The sequence below is a fragment of the Macaca nemestrina genome, chromosome 8 (genome assembly GCF_043159975.1).
Source record: "Macaca nemestrina isolate mMacNem1 chromosome 8, mMacNem.hap1, whole genome shotgun sequence".
In the NCBI taxonomy this organism is placed as follows: Eukaryota; Metazoa; Chordata; class Mammalia; order Primates; family Cercopithecidae; genus Macaca; species Macaca nemestrina.
Genome location: NC_092132.1, coordinates 47,640,744 through 47,660,110, shown reverse-complemented (window position 1 = coordinate 47,660,110; position 19,367 = coordinate 47,640,744). Strand labels below are relative to the sequence as shown.

Sequence of the window (19,367 nt, the reverse complement as noted above, 5' to 3'; positions counted from 1 at the left end):
CTTTGGGAGACCAAGGCGGGTGGATCACCTGAGATCAGGGGTTCGAGACCAACCTGGGCAACATGGTAAACTCCATCTCTACTAAAAATATAAAAATTAGCCAGATGTGGTGGCAGGCACCTGTAATCTCAGCTACTGGGGAGGCTGAGGCATGAGAATCACTTGAACCCAGGAGGTGGAGGCTGCAGTGAACCAAGATCACACCACTGCACTCCAGCCTGGACAACAGAATGAGACTCACTCTCAAAAACAGAAAAAAAAAAAAAAAGAAAAAGAAAAAGAAAAAGAAAAAACGTTCCCTAACAAATAGCTGGGAAATAGCTGAACTCAGAAGAAGGTGAAGGAGAGAGAAAAATTGGAGTATAAGAAAATGAGGGAGGCTGGGCGTGGTAACTTCAGACACTTTGGGAGGCTGAGGTGGGAGGATCACTTGAGGCCAGGAGTTCAAGACCAGCCTGGCCAACAGAGCAAAACTCCGTCTCTATATTTTTTTTGAAACAGAGTCTTGCTCTGTTGCCCAGGCTGGAGTGCAGTGGCACGATCTCGGCTCACTGCAACCTCCGGCTCCGAGTTTCCAGCAATTCTCCTGCCTCAGTCTCCCAAGTAGCTGGGATTACAGGCATACACTACTATGCCTGGCTATTTTTTTTTTTTTTTTTTTTTTGGTGAAAGCTGCAAAACTTTATTGAGATAGTTTAAGTCAAATATCTAATATAAAACCAGTTTGCGTCATTTCAGCTTGTCTTCATTTAAACTTGTGGTTGCCCTTCACCTGTTTCTGGCATTTTACAGTGTTCTTCCTTGGGTATAATCTTCACCTTGACGCCAGCACCCAAATCCAGATTTTTTTTTTTTTTTTTTGAGACGGAGTCTGGCTCTGTCGTCCGGACTGGAGTGCAGTGGCCGGATCTCAGATCACTGCAAGCTCCGCCTCCCGGATTTAGGCCATTCTCCTGCCTCCGCCTCCCGAGTAGCTGGGACTACAGGCGCCCGCCACTTCGCCCGGCTAGTTTTTTATATTTTTTAGTAGAGACGGGGTTTCACCGTGTTAGCCAGGATGGTCTCGATCTCCTGACCTCGTGATCCGCCCGTCTCAGCCTCCCAAAGTGCTGGGATTACAGGCTTGAGCCACCGCCAAATCCAGATTTAACCCCGGTCTTTGACTGACGCAGCTCTTGCAGATCACCTTCCATGTCACGCACTTGGATCTCAGCTCTATCCTGATCTTCTTCTGTCTCCTGAACAGGTGTAGGATCCCGACTTTCAGCTGCTGGTTCTTCTTCTTGGGCCTCTCCATTACTGGGCTCCTGGGATTGGCTCCGCTGTGTCTCAGTAGGAAAGAAAGAATCCAGACCTCAGGGACCGGAGTTGCCCACTCACAGCTCCGCCGCGTTCCCCACACTCTAATTTTTTTGTATTTTTAGTAGAGACGGTGTCTCCATGTTGGTCAGGCTGGTCTCAAACTCCCCACCTCAGGTGATCTGCCCGCCTCAGCCTCCCAAAATGCTGGGATTACAGACGTGAGCCACTGCGCCTGGCCCCGTTTCTATGAAAAACACAATTAGCTGGGCCGTGGTGGCACACACTTGTAAGCCCAGCTACTCAGGAGGCTGAGGCTGAGGCTTGAAACCGGGAGATGGAGGCTGCAGTGAGCCGAGATCGCACCACTGCACTCCAGCCTGGGAGACACAGGGAGACCCTGTCTCAAAGAAAAAAAAAAAGAAAAAAAAGACAAGCCTGGGTGACAAAGAGGCTGCAAGTCCTAAAGTCCTAAAAGTGAGAAGTGTTTAAAATCTGGTAAGGGGGCCGGGCGCGGTGGCTCAAGCCTGTAATCCCAGCACTTTGGGAGGCCGAGATGGGCGGATCACGAGGTCAGGAGATCGAGACCATCCTGGTTAACACGGTGAAACCCCGTCTCTACTAAAAAATACAAAAAAACTAGCCGGCCGAGGTGGCGGACGCCTGTAGTCCCAGCTACTCGGGAGGCAGAGGCAGGAGAATGGCGTGAACCTGGGAGGCGGAGCTTGCAGTGAGCTGAGATCCAGCCACTGCACTCCAGCCTGGGTGACAGCGCGAGACTCCGTCTCAAAAAAAAAAAAATAAATAAATAAAAAAATAAAAAAATAAATAAATAAATAAAATCTGGTAAGGAAGGCCCCAGTGAAGAATGAAGGAGAAGGTGCGAGTGAACTGTAAGAAACCTTACCAAGGTTATGGGGGCTGTCATCCTTAGTTCTGGCAGAAAAGGAACAGTGTGGTGCCAGGCAGAGTGGCTCACGTCTATAATCCTAAGACCTTGGGGAGCTGAGGCAGGAGGATCACTTGAGAGCAGGAGCTTGAGAGCAGCCTAGGCAACATAATGAGACCCTGTCTCTCAAAACAAACAGGCTGGCCATGGTGGCTCATGCCTGTAATCCCAGCACTTTGGGAGGCCAAGGCGGGCAGATCAAGAGGTCGAGATATCGAGACCATCCTGGCCAACATGGTAAAACCCTGTCTCTACTAAAAATACAAAAATTAGCTGGGTGTGGTGGTGCTTGCCTGTAATCCCAGCTACTTGGGAGGCTGAGGCAGAATCATTTGAACCCAGGAGGGATCACTTGAACCTGGGAGGCGGAGATTGTGGTGAGCCGAGATCAAGTGCACCACTGCACACCAGCCTGGTGACAGAGCAAGACTCCTTCTCAAAACAAACAAACAGAAAACCAGGTGACTTTTCTTTCTTTTCGTTTTTTTTTTTTTTTGAGACGGAGTTTGTTCTTGCTGCCCAGGCTGGAGTGCAATGGCTTGATCTCGGTTCTTTGCAACCTCCGCCTCCTGGGTTCAAGCGATTCTCCTGCCTCAGCCTCCCGAGTAGCTGGGATTACAGGCATGTGCCACCATGCTAATTTTTTGTATTTTTTTTTTTTAGTAGAGATGGGGTTTCTCCATGTTGGTAAGGCTGGTCTCGAACTCCAGACCTCAGGTGATCCACCTGCCTTGGCCTCCCAAAGTGTTGGGATTACAGGTGTGAGCCACTGTGCCGGGCCTAAAACCACGTGACTTTTTTTTTTTTGAGACAGAGTCTCTCTGTGTCACCTGTAGCTGGGACTACAGGCACAAGCTGCCACGCCTGGCTAATTTTTTTATATTTTTGGTAGAGACGGGGTTTCACCATGTTGGTCAGGATGGTCTTAATCTTCTAACCTCGTGATCGCCCACCTCTGCCTCCCAAAGTGCTGGGATTACAGGTGTGAGCCACCACACCCAGTCAACCAGGTGACTTTTCTAAATAACTCTACTATTGCAATCAGTATGTCAGTTAAATATGTGGTTGTTTGAAAATAATACCGCCCACCCCGCCCCACAAAAAAATGAAAAGAATAACCCAACTGTGACTAAGTTCCTTGCGAAGCCTCAGTGTAACTGCTCAAGGGGTTCACCTTGCCCACTGCCTAGTCAGAGCTGATTTGTCAAAACAGGAGAATTGCAATAAAGAATAATTCATGCAGAACTGGTTGCGTGGAAGGCTGGTGGAAGATCAGGGTTTGTTTTTGTTTGTTTGTTTTGAGACGGAGTCCTCGCCCTGTTCCCCAGGCTGGAGTGCAGCGGTGCGATCTCGGCTCACTGCAACCTTCGCCTCCCGGGTTCAAGCTATTCTCATGGCTCAGCCTCCCAAGTAGCCAGGATTACAGGTGCCCGCCACCACGCCAGGCTAATTTTTGTATTATTAGTAGAGACGGGGTTTCGCCATGCTGGTTATGTTGGTCTCAAACTCCTGACCTCGGGTGATCCACCCGCATCGGCCTCCCAAAGTGCTGGGATTACAGGAGTAACCCACCGCGACCGGCCTTTATCAGGGTTTTAAAGAATAATTTGGTGGGTAGGGAGGGGCGGCCAGTGAATCTGGAGTGCTGATTGGTTGGCTCGGGGATGAAATCAGAGGAAGTGGAAGATGTTCTCTTATGCTGAGTCAGTTCCTGGGTCGGGGGCACAGAACTGGTTGGCAGGTCCAGGTGGGGCCATCCGGTTGTTAGAAATGCAAAAACCTAAAAAGACATCTCAAAAGGCGGATCTTAGGTTCTCAACACTGATGTTACCTTTAAGAATAATTGTGGAAGTTGCGAATCTTACAACCTCCAGTACAATGGCTGGTAATACTTAGAATTCCAGCCCCTCTCATTCTAACTTGGTGGCTGGTGGCCTTTTATTCATTTCACAAGGACAGTTTAGCTTTTGGGAGGGGCTATTATTTAAACTATAAACTAAATCCTTTCCTAAGGCTAGTTCGGCCTATGCCCAGGAATGGACAAGGACAGTTCAGAGATTAGAGGCAAGATAGAGTTGGTTAGATCTGATGTCTTTCACTTGTCATAATTTCCTTAGTTATAATTTTGCAAAGGCAGTTTCATTTGTCCTTTGGAAGCCAGTTCCCATACTCTCTTGCACTCAAACAAGTACAACTCCAAAGACATTGACACTAAGCTTTATTTAATAAACTTTAACCGCAAAGGCATTTTTCTCTCTTCTTTGTTTTGTTCTCCAGTTAGATTCCCTCTATTCTTTATTTTCTTATCTAGAGAAATTTGGCAACTGTCTGTAAGTTCAGATCTTGAATAGTAAGATTTCTAAAATATAAAATTCCCTTTAATCAATGATTGATTTGCCTAATGAATATGAAATTCTGGTGGGGAGGGAAAAAGGGAAGGTAACTATGGGAGCTTGCTGGAGTTTAATTGTTGAAAAAGTCTCTTTCAAGATACCATTTCCCATTCTGATCACGTCTCCGCTTTTTCTCAGAGCACAAATGCTTGTCCTATATTAAAAGTGGCTATAGCTGGGTGTGGTGGCTCATGCCTGTAATCCCAGCACTTTGGGAGGCCAAGGTAGGTGGATCACGAGGTCAGGAGATCGAGACCATCCTGGCTAACACTGCAAGACCCCGTCTCCACTAAAAATACAAAAAATTAGCCGGGTGTGGTGGCCAGCGCCTGTAGTCCCAGCTACTCAGGAGGCTGAGGCAGGAGAATGGCGTGAACCTGGGAGGCGGAGCTTGCAGTGAGCCCAGATCATGCCACTGCACTCCATCCTGGGCGACAGAGCGAGACTCCGTCTCAAAAAAAAAAAAAAAAAAAAAAAGTGGCTGTGGGCCAGGCGCAGCGGCACACACCTGTAATCCCAGCACTTTGGGAGGCCGAGGCGGCCAGATCACCTGAGATCAGGAGTTTAAGACCAGCCTGGCCAACATGGTGAAAACCCATCTCTACTAAAAATACAAAAAATTAGTTGGACATGGTGGGCACCTGTAATCCCAGCTACTTGGGAGACTGAGGCAGGAGAATCGCTTGAACCTGGGAGGCGGAGGTTGCAGTGAGCCAAGATCGCACCACTGCACTCCAGCCCAGTGACAGTACGTGACTCTGTCTCAAAAAAAAAGAAATGGCTGATTGTCTGAAGGTAGTGAGTTATCTCAATTGATTGTTCATGATCAGTTACAGATGGAACTCCTTGTTCTACTCTTTTGCCTGTGGTCACTACTGCACTTAACTAGTATATACACATATATTTTAAAAAGTGGCCGTGGGCATAATTAAATTTTAAATGGAAGATCCCACAGAGAAAATGATCTCCAATGTGAAAGGAACCAGAATTTTTGTTGTTGTTCTTCATTATTCAACTTGAAGAAACCAGAATTTTGTAGTGAAAACACAAAACAAGGCTGGGCGAGGTGGCTCACACCTGTAATGCCAGCACTTTGGGAGGCTGAGGCGGGTGAATCACCTGAGGTCAGGAGTTTGAGACCAGCCTGACCAACATGACCGGTCTGTACTAAAAATACAAAATTAGCCAGGTGTGATGGCGCATGCCTGTAATCCCAGCTACTTGGAAGGCTGAGTCAGGAGAATTGCTTGAACCCGGGAGGCGGAGGTTGTGGTGAGCCCAGATCGCGTCATTGCACTGCAGCCTGGGTAACAAGAGTGAAATTCCATCTGAAAAAAAAAAAAAAGACGACGAAGAAGAAAGAAAACACAAAACAAAAACGGAGCTTTTTGTTTGGTTTTCTGATTAACTCCCCAAATAATGTTACTTATCATTTCTGATTAAGGGCCAACGCTTGACAAGGTAGGGATGGCTCTTGGTTCCAGGATAAAGCTACTTACTAAGAAAGTTGCAGCTTTAAAGCCTTTTAAAACTAACCAGATCTGTAACTGAATAGTTTTAACAGTATCTTTCTTCCTATTTAGCCTGATTTTAGGAAATTTAGATTGAATCAATTTTTTTTTTCTGCATGTCTGAAATAAAACTTTCAACCGTGCTAATAATCTAACTTATCTCAGATTCTTGGCTTTGACAGTAGTCCATAGGCTAACCGCAGACAAGGGCGTTTCTAGACGAAACACGAGTTGGGAGGAAATAAACTCCTCCAAAGCATAGAACTATCTTTCACTATCTCTAACACTGTGTTGTGTCTTGCAGAGGCCTTGTGTAACTGGTTGGATGACTGTTTCTTTTTTTGTTTTGAGAAGTGTCTCACTGCCATCGCCCAGGCTGGAGTGTAGTGGCACAATCACGGCTCACTGCAGCCTCGAACTCCCTGGCTCAGGTAATTCTCCCGCCTCAGCCCCTGGAGTAGCTGGGACCACAGGCACATGCCACCAAGCCCAGCTAATTTTGTGTTTTGTTTTGTTTTGTTTGAGACCGAGTTTCACTCTTGTTGCCCAGGCTGGAGTGCAATGGTGCGATCTCGGCTCACCGCAACCTCCGCCTCTTGGGTTCAAGCGATTCTCCTGCCTCAGACTTCCCAGTAGCTGGAATTACAGGCATGCGCCACCACACCCAGCGAATTTTATTTGTATTTTTAGTAGAGATGGGGTTTCTCCATGTTGGTCAGTCTGGTCTCAAACTTCCGACCTCAGGTGATCCGCCCGCCTTTGGCCTCCCAAAGTGCTGGTGTTATGGGTGGGTCTTTGTTCTCACAGCTCCCAAGATGGCAGCAAGCCTTTTGTTCTCTGACCTGGGGTTCTAGGCCTCACAGATTTCAAGGAATGAGACTTTGGGCCATGCAGTGACTGTTATAGCTCTATTAGAAGAGAACCGTGGAAACCAGCGACTAGTGTTCTGCTCCATTAGGACGAACCTGGGCACTTAGCCACACAGGAACAATGGTGAGCCTATAGCCCAAACTGGAGCCGCAATGGGTGCCTTGCTGGATCAGAAACGCAGGGGACACCCTGCCAGATCCAAAGGGGTGGAAGTCAACTGCGGGTCTGCGACAGCAGCAAACAGCAGTGGTGGACAGTGAGGGAAAGCTCAGCTTGTAGTGGAATAAACATGGACCAGAAGCATGTGCAGTTGCAAGATTTAACAGAGTGAAAACAGAGCTCCCATACAGTGGGAGGGGACCCAAAGGGGGTTGCCCACTCCCAGCTTGAATGCCTGGGGTTTATATCCCAATCATTGTCCCTCCCCCTGTGCTCTCGGATTAGATGATTTGACTATTTCTTTACCTCCTGCTTTTAGCTTAATTGGTATTTTAGTGAGCCCTCATTACTATCTGATTGGTCGGGTGTGAGCTGAGTTACAAGCCCCCTGTTTAAAGGTGGGTGCGGTCACCTTCCCCAGCTAGGTTTAGGAATTCTTAGTCGCCCCAGAAAATTCACTAGTCCTGTCTCTCACTGGGATTACAGGCGTGAGCCACTGCGCCCAGCCAATTTTGGTATTTTTTGTAGAGCCAGGGTTTCCCCATGTTGCCCAGGCTGGGGCTGAATCTTTAGAGCTGCACTCATGATTAAAAATGCTACCTGAAGCACAGCAAGGATGTCCTTGACATACATCCTATTTTCTAGGAAAAGATTACTACCACAGTAATTGAGCTGGGAAGCGGAGACAAATTGCTCTCCGTGGTGGTTCAAAGTACTGCAATTGACTGGAATAGCACCGCGCAGTTTTCCTTTCTCTCGTGCAAGATAAGAGTGATAGGAGCTGTATCGATTACCTGCAAGATAGAAGTAGAAGGGGGCCGGGTGCGGTGGCTCAGGCCTATAATCCCAGCACTTTGGGAGGTGGAGGCGGGTGGATCATTTGACGCCAGGAGTTCCAGATCAGCCTGACCAACATGGTGAAACCACACCTCTACTAAAAATACAAAAAATTAGCCGGGTCTGGTGGTAGGCGCCTGTAATCCCAGCTACTGGGGCGGTTGGGCAGGAGAATCGCTTGAACTCGGGAGGCAGAGGTTGCAGTGAGCGGAGATCGTGCCACTTCACTCCAGCCTGGGCGACAAAAGCGAGACTCCCTCTCAAAAAAAAAAAAAAAAAAAGTAGTAGAAGGGAAGAAAACCACAAGGAACTAGACTAAAAGAATCTCGACTACGGAATGCAGTTACACGAATGGCCAGATGAAAAAGGGAAGGCCGGGACCTCCACTGATGGCCGACTAGGAGACCGCCCGAGGGTGCACGCTGATGGATTTATTCACCCGGGGCTCGCTGCTCCCGCAGCTGGCTGGAGCCCGCGATGACGTCACGGGCCGGGTCACATGGCCGAGTCCGCCCCGCCCCCTCCCCCGCCGCCACCGCCTTCGGAGCTCAGGGTCCGGACGCAGCAGACGCTAGGAGATCTCGGGGGATCGAGGAGCGGGCCGGCGGGCGCACGGGCGAGAGGGCAGGGAGCCGGAGCGGCGGAGGAGCCGTCAGCAGCGGCGCGGCGGGCCCCAGGCGAGGCGGTCGACGCTCCCTGAAAACTTGGGCGCGCGCTCGCGCCACTGCGCCCGGAGCGATGAAGATGGTCGCGCCTTGGACGCGGTTCTACTCCAACAGCTGCTGCTTGTGCTGCCATGTCCGCACCGGCACCATCCTGCTCGGCGTCTGGTATCTGGTGAGCGCGGCGCGCCCGGCGCCGGACCCCGAGTTGATTCCGCGCCCCGAGCTGGGCTTCTGGCCCGGCCTCGCGGTGGGGTGAGGCGCGCTTATCCGCCTAAAGTTGTATTATTAGAAACTTAATTCTCTAGGTGCCGCGTCCGCGCTTCCCCGGCTGGGCCAGCGCAGACAGCGGGGGAGGCCAGGGGCGCGGGGTGGAGGGCCGCACCCGAGCCTTGGCGCCCAGGTGGTGCGGGTCGCCGGTCTCCAGCTTCCACGCAGCTCTGCGGCGTCGCGTAGGGAGCACCCGGGGCCGAGAAACTCTTGAGCTTATCTGCTGAGCACGTGTTTCCTTTCTTCTTAAAACCCGTGGGCTTTGTGTTTCGACAGCTGCGGACGGCTACGGCTGTCGCGGAGGGGACGGTGCATATTTTGCAGCTGTGTGGTCAGGGTTGCGGATTTGTCAATGCTCGTTCCCTGGCCGCGTCTCCGCTAAGGTCGCCTGCGCTTTCACGCCGTCGCACGTTCGGATCCCGAGTTGAAGTGGTTGGGGGTTCTTGGCATCCTCTTGTGAATAGGTCCCCTCCCCCCAGCCATGTTTTAACGCCCTTACTCCGGGAAGGGATGTGAGTGGGATTTACTGCATTTCCATCTGCCCGGGGAAGCCATTTTCCACCCACATTTTTCCTGCCCATGGACAGTTGGTCCTGGGACCTTTTCTTGACAGACTTAGCAGGCAAATCTGGCATTTTTTTTCCTGGTTGGAACTTTTAAAGTCTTTTTTTGTATGAGGAGCAGTGATTTTCAGAGGTAGTGAGGAAACCTGATGGAGTCTTGCCCTGCACCTGCCGGCACTGCACTGGTTGTTGGCACCCCTAGACTGCACCAGCACTGAGTCGGATTCCACTGCATTTTGGGTTTTGTGACATCATGATGGAGAGTTAGACCCGAGTTGCTTTGCAGTGAATACCACTGCATCACGAGGAAATGCCCTGAAAATGGTAGACAAATGGCATATGTAACTTTTTTCAGTGAGGTTTTTTTTTTTTTTTTCTTTTTCTTTTTTTTTTTTTTGAGACAGTCTCACTCTGTGGCCCGGGCTGGAGTGCAGTGGCACGATCTCAGCTCACTGTAACCTCCGCCTCCCGAGTTCAAGCGATTCTCCTTCCTCAGCTTCCGGAGTAGCTGGGATTACAGGCGCCCGCCACTATGCCCAGCTAATTTTTTGTATTTTTACAAAAAGAGACGGTTTCACCATATTGGTCAGGCTGGTTTCGAACTCTTGACCTCGTGATTCGCCCTCCTTGGCCTCCCAAAGTACTGAGATTACAGGCAGGAGTGAGCCACTGCGCCCCGCCGAGAAAAATTATCTCTTTAATGAGTTAGGAGTATGTGTGTGTGGGGTTTGTTTGTTTATTGGGCCCATTTTTGGATAGAATATGGACTTTTTGTCTTAACTGTGAACCCCTTCCTTGTTCCATTTTAAGCAAAACATTTCACCCCAGGCATATGGTGTTCACTGTGCTATTTATAGTTTCAAGTTTCCTTTAGTCAGTGCCTATCATGGCCACACAATATAAATTTTTGGCTTGAAAATATTTCAAACATATTTAGCGTGTGTGGGTTCTTACTGTGCAGTGTAAATACAGATGGAACATCAGCATATTAGCTAAACCTCGACTTTGCTGAAAGCCAATAAATTATTTACCGAAATTGAAAATTATAGCAAAAGGATAGTAGGTGGCTCAAAATAGTTGGTGCTTTTATTGATGATCAAGACAGACTGTTTTATACAAGTGTCTGCCTTCCTTGAAAATGTTCAAATCTGCCGACTTGCAAGTACATCAGTGAATGTAATTTGTGAAATCTAGGGCATTGCATTAGGCAAATGTACTACGTGATCTACAGGAAAGATAAATCCTACTTGAGCCCTGTTGTTGGCTGTAATCCAGCCAGCCAGAGTTGGTGTGATAAAAGAGTACTCAGCATGCTTTGTCTACTGTTTGAGCACACTCTCTGTGGAAAGTAGTTACTGGTGTGCTTGTCTTAGCATTTGGAAATAAATGGCCTTTTGAAAGATAATTAGAAAGCTTTCTAGCAGATGTGAATAAAAATGTTGCTTTAGGTAAACCCTATTTCTGGGAAACCTTGCTTAAGTACTGGTAATCTTTATAAATAGTCTTTTGCGTTTCGCAAGGCAATGTAAGCCATTTGATTTTTTTTTTTTTAAGTAATGAGTTTCACTCAGACCTTTGAATATAATTTTGTGATACCCTACCTTGTTCTAATCTGAATTGACTCTCCCTTAGCTAAGAGAGCCAGACAGACTCCATCTTGGCGCCTTCACTTGCAGCCCCTTAGCCACCCCCTTCCTCAAGGACTTAAACTTGTGCAAGCTGACTCCCAGCGCATCCAAGAATGCAATTAACTGATAAGACACTGTGGCAAGCCATATCCGCAGTTCCCAGGAATTCACCCAGTTAATAGCACCCAAAGCCCCGCGTCTATCACCTTGTGATAGATTTAAAACCCCTGCACCTGGAACTGTTTGCTTTCCTGTAACCATTTATCCTTTTAACTTTTGGCCTACTTTACTTCTGTAAGATGGTTTTAACTGGACTCCCCCGCCTCCCCTTTCTAAACCAAAGTATAAAAGAAAATCTAGCCCCTTCTTTGGGGCGGAGAGAATTTTGAGCACTAGCTGTCTCTGGGTCGCCGGCTAATAAAGGACTCCTGAATTCGTCTCAGAGTGTGGCGTTTCTCTATAACTCACTCTTTGGTTGTCCTAAACTTTGACATTCGTGAACTTTTTAAAGAGAGTGCTGTGTGACTAGGGAGCAGGACCACTGTAAAACGAGGCACCTTCCCTAGTTTGTCCTAACTCCTTCTCTCAGCCAGCAATCTGTATGGAATGGAGTCAGTTATCAGAAAGTGGAGAGTTAAAAATGAGCCAGGTGTGGTGGCCCACACCTGTAGTCCCAGCTTGAGTCCCAGGAGTTTGAAGCTGCAGTGAGCTGTGATTGCACCCCTATACTCCAGCCTGGGCAACCAGAGTGTGCCCTGTCTCTTAAAAAAAGAGGCCAAGTGCAGTGGCTCACGCTTGAAATCCCAGCATTTTGGGAGACCGAGGCGGGCAGATCATCTGAGGTCAGGAGTTCGAGACCAGCCTGACCAACCATGGCCAACGTGGTAAAACCTCGTCTCTACTAAAAATACAAATTAGACAGGCGCGGTGGTGTAGGCCTGTAATCCCAGCTACTCGGGAGGCTGAGGCAGGAGAATTGCTTGAACCCGGGAGGCAGAGGTTGCAGTGAGCCAAGATTGTGCCACTGCACTCTAGCCTGGGTGACAGAGTAAAACTGTGTCTCAAAAAAAAAAAAAAAAAAAAAAAAAGAGGCCTGGCACAGAAGCTCACACCTGTAAGCACTTTGGGCGGCTGAGATAGGCAGATCACTTGAGGTCAGAAGTTATAGACCAGCCTGGGCAACATGGTGAGATCCCGTCTCTAATAAAAATACAAAAATTATTCTGTCGTGGTGGCATGCGCCTGTAATCCCAGCTACTCAGGAGGCTGAGGCAAGAGAATTGCTTGAACTCTGGAGGCAGAAAGTCCAGCCTAGGTGAGGACAGCAAGACTCTTATTTCAAAAAAAAAAAAAAAGCGGGGGGGCGAGTGTGGATGGCTCACGCCCATAATCCCAGCACTTTGGGAGGCCGAGGTGAGTGGATCATGAGGTCAGGAGTTCAAAACCAGCCTGGCCAAGATGGTGAAACCTCATCTCTACTAAAACTACAAAATTAGTTGGGTATGGCCGGGCGCGGTGGCTCAAGCCTGTAATCCCAGCACTTTGGGAGGCCAAGGCGGGTGGATCACGAGGTCAGGAGATCGAGACCATCCTGGCTAACATGGTGAAACCCCATCTCTACTAAAAATACAAAAAACTAGCCGGGCGTGGTGGCGGGCGCCTGTAGTCCCAGCTACTCGGAGGCTGAGGCGGGAGAATGGCGTGAACCCGGGAGGTGGAGCTTGCAGTGAGCCGAGATTGCGCCACTGCACTCCAGCCTGGGCGACAGAGCGAGACTCCGTCTCAAAAAAAAAAAAATTAGTTGGGTGCAGTGGCAGGCACCTGTAATCCCAGTTGCTGGGGAGGCAGAGGCAGGAGAATCCCTTGAACCAGGGTGGCAGAGGTTGCAGTGAGCCGAGATCACGGCACTGCACTCCAGCTTGGGCAACAGACTCTGCCTCAAAAAAAAAAAAAAGTAAATAAAATAATAATAATAATAATAATAAAAGAAAGTGGAGAGTTTTCAGAAAAGGCAGATATTTAAATAAGAGTCCAGGCTGGGCGCGGTGGCTCACGCCTGTAATCACAGCACTTTGGGAGGCTGAGTCCGGCAGATCTCCTGAGGTCAGGAGTTTGAGTCCTAGCTAACATGATGAAACCCTGTTTCTATTAAAAATATAAAAAATTAGCCGGGCATGGTTGTGCCTGTAACCCCAGCTACTTGGGAAGCTAAGAGAGGAGAATCACTTGAACCCGGGATGCGGAGGTTGCAGTGAACCGAGATCGTGCCATTGCACTCCAGCTTGGGGAACAGAAGCAAAACTCCGTCTCAAAAAAAAAAAAAAAAAAAAAAACCTAAAAAAGTAAAAGAGTCCACAATAAGGGCTCATTTAAGTAATTTCCTGTTTTGCAAGATAGGTAAAGTGGGTCTTTTTTATATGTTTTCTCATTGTTGATTCCTACCAATACCATTTACTAAGGCTCTGAGTGTCAGGTACTTTACTAGATGCTTTGCATAAGGTTAATTTTTACATATTGCTGGTGAGGTAGATTTTCTTATTCCCATTTTACAGATGAGAAAACTGAGGCTAGAGAACTTTGGTGATTTACTTGACAGCTTAAAAACCCATGGTTGGTATATGGTCTGAGGTTTTTTTTTTTTTTTTTGGTATATAAACTATTAACAGACAAGGCCTACAGACTTACTTCTTCTTGGACACACCCATGGTGTGGCCACGGTGGCCAGTGGTCTTGGTGTGCTGGCCTCAGACACGAAGGCCCCAGAAGTGGCGCAGCCCTCTATGGGCCCGAATTTTCTTTATTCGCTCCAGGTCTTCACGGAGCTTGTTGTCCAGACCATTGGCTAGGACCTGGCTATATTTTCCATCCTTTACATCCTTCTGTCTGTTCAAGAACCAGTCTGGGATCTTGTACTGGCGTGGATTCTCCCTAACGGTGATCACACGTTCCACCTCATCCTCCGTGAGTTCTCCTGCCCTCTTGGTGAGGTCAATGTCTGCTTTCCTCAACACCGCACAAACATATCTTTGGCCTACACCCTTAATGGCAGTGGTGGCAAAGGCTATTTTCTGCCGCCCATCGATGTTGGTGTTGAGTACTCGCAAAATATGCTGGAACTTTTCAGGGATCACTAGAGACATGGCGGCAGCACAAGCGGCGGCATGTAGGCCTCCTGTGGAAGCCTGAGTGATTTTTTTTTTTTTTTTGAGATGGAGTCTCGCTCTGTCGCCCAGGCTGGAGTGCAGTGGCCGGATCTCAGCTCACTGCAAGCTCCGCCTCCTGGGTTTACGGCCATTCTCCTGCCTCAGCCTCCCGAGTAGCTGGGACTACAGGCGCCACCACCACGCCCGGCTAGTTTTTTTTTTTGTTTTTTTTTGTTTTTTTTTTCAGTAGAGACGGGGTTTCACCGTGTTAGCCAGGCTGGTCTCGATCTCCTGACCTCGTGATCCTCCCGTCTCAGCCTCCCAAAGTGCTGGGATTACAGGCTTGAGCCACTGCGCCCGGCCCTGAGTGATGTTTTAATCTGTTCTGTTTTCACTGTTTTACTTTTAAAAGTTGTGCATGTGTTTTGGGTTTGGCTTGGAATAATAAAAGTTTTCCTTCAGTCCTGAAATAAAGTATATTGACTTCAGGTATTTATTATTATTACTATTTTTAAAATTCTGGGCCAAGCTACTTTGGGAGACTTAAGGTATTTATTACTAGAGATCATTTTTTTGTCTCTTTATTTTTTTCTTTTATTGAGTTGTGATTTATGTACTACAAATTTTTTTTTTTTTTTTTTTGAGACCGAGTCTTGCCCTGATGCCCAGGCTGGAGTGCAGTGGCATGATCTCAGCTCACACAACCTCCGCCTCCTGGGTTCAAGCGATTCTCCTGCCTCAGCCTCCTGAGTAGCTGGGATTACAGGCGTGTTCTGGGCTAATTTTCGTATTTTTAGTAGACACGGGGTTTCCCCATGTTGGTCAGGCTGGTCTTGAACTCCTGACCTTGTGATCCACCCGCCTTCCCTCCCAAAGTGAGATTACAGGCGTGAGCCACTGCGCTCGCCTTTTTTTTTTTTTTTTTTTGAGATGAGAGTTTTGCTCTTGTTGCTCAGGCTGGAGTGCAATGGTGCAATCTTGACTCACTGCAACCTCCGTCTCCTGGGTTCAAGCGATTCTCCTGCCTCAGCCTCCCGAGTAGCTGGGATTACAGGCATCCACCACTGCGCCTGGCTAATTTTTGTATTGCTAGTAGAGACAGGGTTTCATTATGTGGCCCAGGTTGGTCTTGAACTCCTGACCTCGGGTGATCTGCCTGCCTCAGCCTCCCAAAGTGCTGAGATTATAGGCGTGAACCACCGATGCCTGGCAAAATTCACAGTTAAATGTAGTTTATTGAGTTGACAAATGCCTCTGTAATGTAACCCACATTCCTTGAGAACATTTCCAAACCTCTAACAAGTTCCCTTGTGCTGTTTCCCAGTTAATCCCTGCCATACACCCAATCACTGTAGGTAAATTTTGCTTATTCATGTAAATGGAATTATGCTGTATGTACCTTTCTGTATCTAGCTTCTTTCACTTAGCATAACTTTTTAGATTCACTCATGTTCTTGGAGTGTTGCTTTTTATTGCTGAGTATTGTTTTTATTGTATTAATTTGTTTATCCATTTGCCAGATATTAGACATTTGGGTTATTTCCAATTTGGGGCTATTATAAATAAAGCTGCCCTGAACATTCTTGCACAAGACTTTGGGGACTTTTTTTTTTGAGACAGAGTTTTGCTCCTGTTGCTTAGGCTGGAGTGCAGGGGTGTGATCTTGGCTCACCACAACCTCTGACTCCCGGGTTCAAGCAATTCTCTTGTCTCAGCCTCCCTAGTAGCTGGGATTACAGGCATGCGCCACCACACCCAGTTAATTTTGTATTTTTAGTAGAGAACAGGATTTCTCCATGTTGGTCAGGCTGGTCTCGAACTCCTGACCTCAGGTGATCTGCTCCTCTCAGCCTCCCAAAGTGCTGGGATTACAGACCTAAGCCACCATGCCTGACCTTTTTTTTTTTTGTTTGAGACAAGGTCTCACTCTAATGCCCAGGCTAGAGTACAGTGGTACGATCATGGCTCACTGCAGCCTTGTCTTCCCTGGCTCAAGCAGTCTTCCCATTTCAGCCTCCCAAGTAGCTGGGACTACAGGCTCACACCACCACTCCAGGCTTTTTTTTTTTTTTTTTTTTTGAGGCAGAGCCTTACTCTGTTGTCCAGGCTGGAGTGCAGTGGCACAGTCTCTGCTCACTGCAACCTCTGCCTCCTGGGTTCAAGCGATTCTCCTGCCTCAGTCTCCCGAGTAGCTAGCAGCTGGGATTACAGGCATGCACCACCATGCCTGGCTAATTTTTTATGTTTAGTAGAGACGGGGTTTCACTATGTTGGTCAGGCTTGTCTCGAACTCTTGACCTCGTGATCCACCCGCTTCAGCCTCCCAAAGTGCTGGGATTACGGGTGTGAGCCACCGTCCCCGGCCTTTTTTTTTTTTTTTTTTTTTGAGACGGAGTCTTGCTCTTGTTGCCCAGGCTGCAGTGCAATGGTGCCATCTCGGCTCACTGCAACCTCCGCCTCCTGGGTTCAAGCAGTTCTCCTGCTTCAGCCTCCTGAGTAGCTGGGATTGCAGGCATGCGCTACCATGCCTGGCTAATTTTGTATTTTATTTATTATTGTTGTTATTTTTTAGTAGAGATGGGGTTTCTCCATGTTAGGCTAATCTCGAACTCCCGACCTCAGGTGATCTGCCCGCCTTGGCCTCCCAAAGTGCTGGGATTACAAGTGTGAGCCACCGCGCCCGGCCTTTTCTTTTTTTCATATATCCTTGTTCAGTTGTTTTTTAGGAACTTAGACACAGCAAATACATACCAAATGGCTCTTTGTGCCCGACACTATTCACAGGGTAGTTCGTGTATCAGGTTATAAAGGATGAAAGAGGCCTGAGTAGCTGCTCTCATTGGCTTTATGACCTGGTCTTTCTTTTTACTTTTCTTTTTTTTGTTATACTTTAAGTTCTGGGATACAAGTGCAGACCTGGTCTTTCAAAGAATCCACTTGTTCACATGGAAGCTCAGTTTCCTTGTTTACTGAAGTAAAGGAAACCAGAATATCTCACCCGAAATACACCTCTTCTGTATATTTCAAGATGTGTTAGAGAAACTGCAAACATGAATAGCTCTGAAAAGCTGCTGTTTGTGGAGATTTGCATCTTTAGGGAAAATCTGCATTAGTGAAACAAACAGCCAGGCTTTTTCTGAGCACACCTTCTCCCCACCCCATCCCCCATGTTCAGACCTAGGACAGATTTACCAAGAGATTGAGAGTCTGACACCTTTGAAGGTCTAATAGAGAAGTTTACCACATACCACAGGCTACCAAGTATCCTTTCTCAAGGCTGCTACCTGTGAGGTCTCATTTGCGCATAACAAGACCACCTTCCCTAGCCAGGCCTTTCCATCCCTCCCTCCCGTAACCTGTTTTGCCATGATCTAAACCCCTACTCTTTCTGTAACTTCAGGATGGTATTAAAACTTAAACCATCTGGCCCTTCGAGTTTTCTTATTCCTGTGACTCCCATGTATGCGTGTGCATGTAATACATTTGTATGCCTTTTCTTGCTGTTGATCTATTATCAGTTTCTTTATTAGGCTCAAATGATCAAACCTTCAGAAGTTGTAGAGGGGAGAGAATTTTCTTCACCCCTTCACAAGCCTAATAGATTCTCTTCTTTGTATTCTGAGAAGTTCAACAACTATTGATTTGTCTCATTACAGGATAGTGAGACCAGCATCCTGTATTCGTAGAGTGATTGATAGCTTTCAGTGAGCGTTCACGTTTGTTCTTATAGACCTCAGAGCAACCCTGGGTCACGCATGATGGTGATATGTTCATTTAATGGCTTCTTTCCAACTGTCAGATTCTATGACTTGGCCCGTAATTTCAGGATAGAATAACAGACTGATTTGTGACAATTGTGTCATCTTTACTGCCTGGTGTTTTCCCCACTATGTTAGATTGTAAAAGACTAAATAGTAGACTAAAGAGTTTGGATTTTATTCTGTAGGCAGTGGGGAATCATTGAAGAGTTATGAACAGGAGTGATATGATGAAAGTTTTGTTTTGTTGTTTTTGTTTTTTGTTTTTTTGTTTTTTTGAGATGGAGTCTCGTTCTGTCGCCCAGGCTGGAGTGCAGTGGCGTGATCTCTGCTCACTGCAAACTCCACCTCCCAGGTTCAAGGCATTCTCCTGCCTCAGCCTCCTGCGTAGCTGGGACTACAGGCGCCTGCTACCATGCCCAGTTAATTTTTTTGTTTTTAGTAGAGATGGGGTTTCAACGTTTTAGCCAGGATGGTCTCGATCTCCTGACCTCGTGATCTGCCCACCTCAGCCTCCCAAAGTGTTGGAATTACAGGCGTGAGCCACCACGCCTGGCCAATGAAAGCAGTTTTTAAGTTAGATTAAAATGGCAGGCTATTTCAGACGGCTAGAAAACCAGGCAGTATGTTATATATAGCTCTCTAGATACAAACTATAGCAGGTATCAGCTCTTAATGGTATGAATAAGATGGATAGGGATTTTTACCAGTTAGTGAGTGATACAGGTCTCTCTTGCTGTGTCTGAACTTGGTGGGTTCTTGGTCTCACTGACTTCAGGAATGAAGCTGCGGACCCTCGCGGTGAGTGTTACAGTTCTTAAAGATGGTGTGTCCCGAGTTTGTTCCTTCAGACGTTCAGATGTGTCTCAAGCCTCTTTCTTTTGGTGGATGGGTTCGTGGTCTTGCTGTCAGGAGTGAAGCTGCAGACCTTCGCGGTGAGTGTTACAGGTCATAAAGGCAGTGTGAACCCAAAGAGTGAGCAGCAGCAAGATTGATTGCAAAGAGCAAAAGAACAAAGCTTCCACAGTGTGGAAGGGGACCCAAGGGGGTTGCCACTGTTGGCTGGGGCAGCCTGCTTTTATTCCCTTATCTGGCCCCACCCACATCCTGATGATTGGTCCATTTTACAGAGAGCTGATTGGTCTATTTTACAGAGAGCTGATTGGTCCATTTTGACAGAGTGCTGATTGGTGTGTTTACAGTCTTTGAGCTAGACACAGAGTCACAGAGTGCTAGTTAGCTAGATACAGAGTTAGCTAGATACAGAGTACCAATTGGTGAATTTACAAACCTTGAGCTAGACACAAGAGTGCTGATTGGTGTAT

The 19,367-nt window shown here is 47.6% G+C and overlaps 2 protein-coding genes and 1 pseudogene across 2 annotated transcripts in view; 1 reads left to right on the top strand and 2 right to left on the bottom strand.

Moving 5' to 3' along the window:
* Positions 1-666: 666 nt before the first annotated feature.
* On the bottom strand, positions 667-2,227 carry LOC139355575 (X antigen family member 1 pseudogene; annotated as a pseudogene).
* Positions 2,228-8,340: 6,113 nt separating this feature from the next.
* The window catches only part of LOC105476094 (lysosomal protein transmembrane 4 beta), a 75,574-nt gene continuing 64,547 nt past the window's right edge, over positions 8,341-19,367 (top strand). The window contains 6 exon segments of the mRNA XM_011731744.3: positions 8,341-8,473; positions 8,476-8,505; positions 8,508-8,544; positions 8,546-8,613; positions 8,616-8,713; positions 8,715-8,855. Coding sequence (XP_011730046.1) covers positions 8,356-8,473; positions 8,476-8,505; positions 8,508-8,544; positions 8,546-8,613; positions 8,616-8,713; positions 8,715-8,855 — 492 coding nt within the window. The 5' untranslated portion in view covers positions 8,341-8,355.
* Positions 13,808-14,316, bottom strand: LOC139355801 (small ribosomal subunit protein uS13-like). Its single transcript, XM_071067967.1, has one exon. It carries the CDS (start codon positions 14,279-14,281, stop codon positions 13,886-13,888), a length of 396 nt encoding a protein of 131 aa, XP_070924068.1. The 5' UTR covers positions 14,282-14,316; the 3' UTR covers positions 13,808-13,885.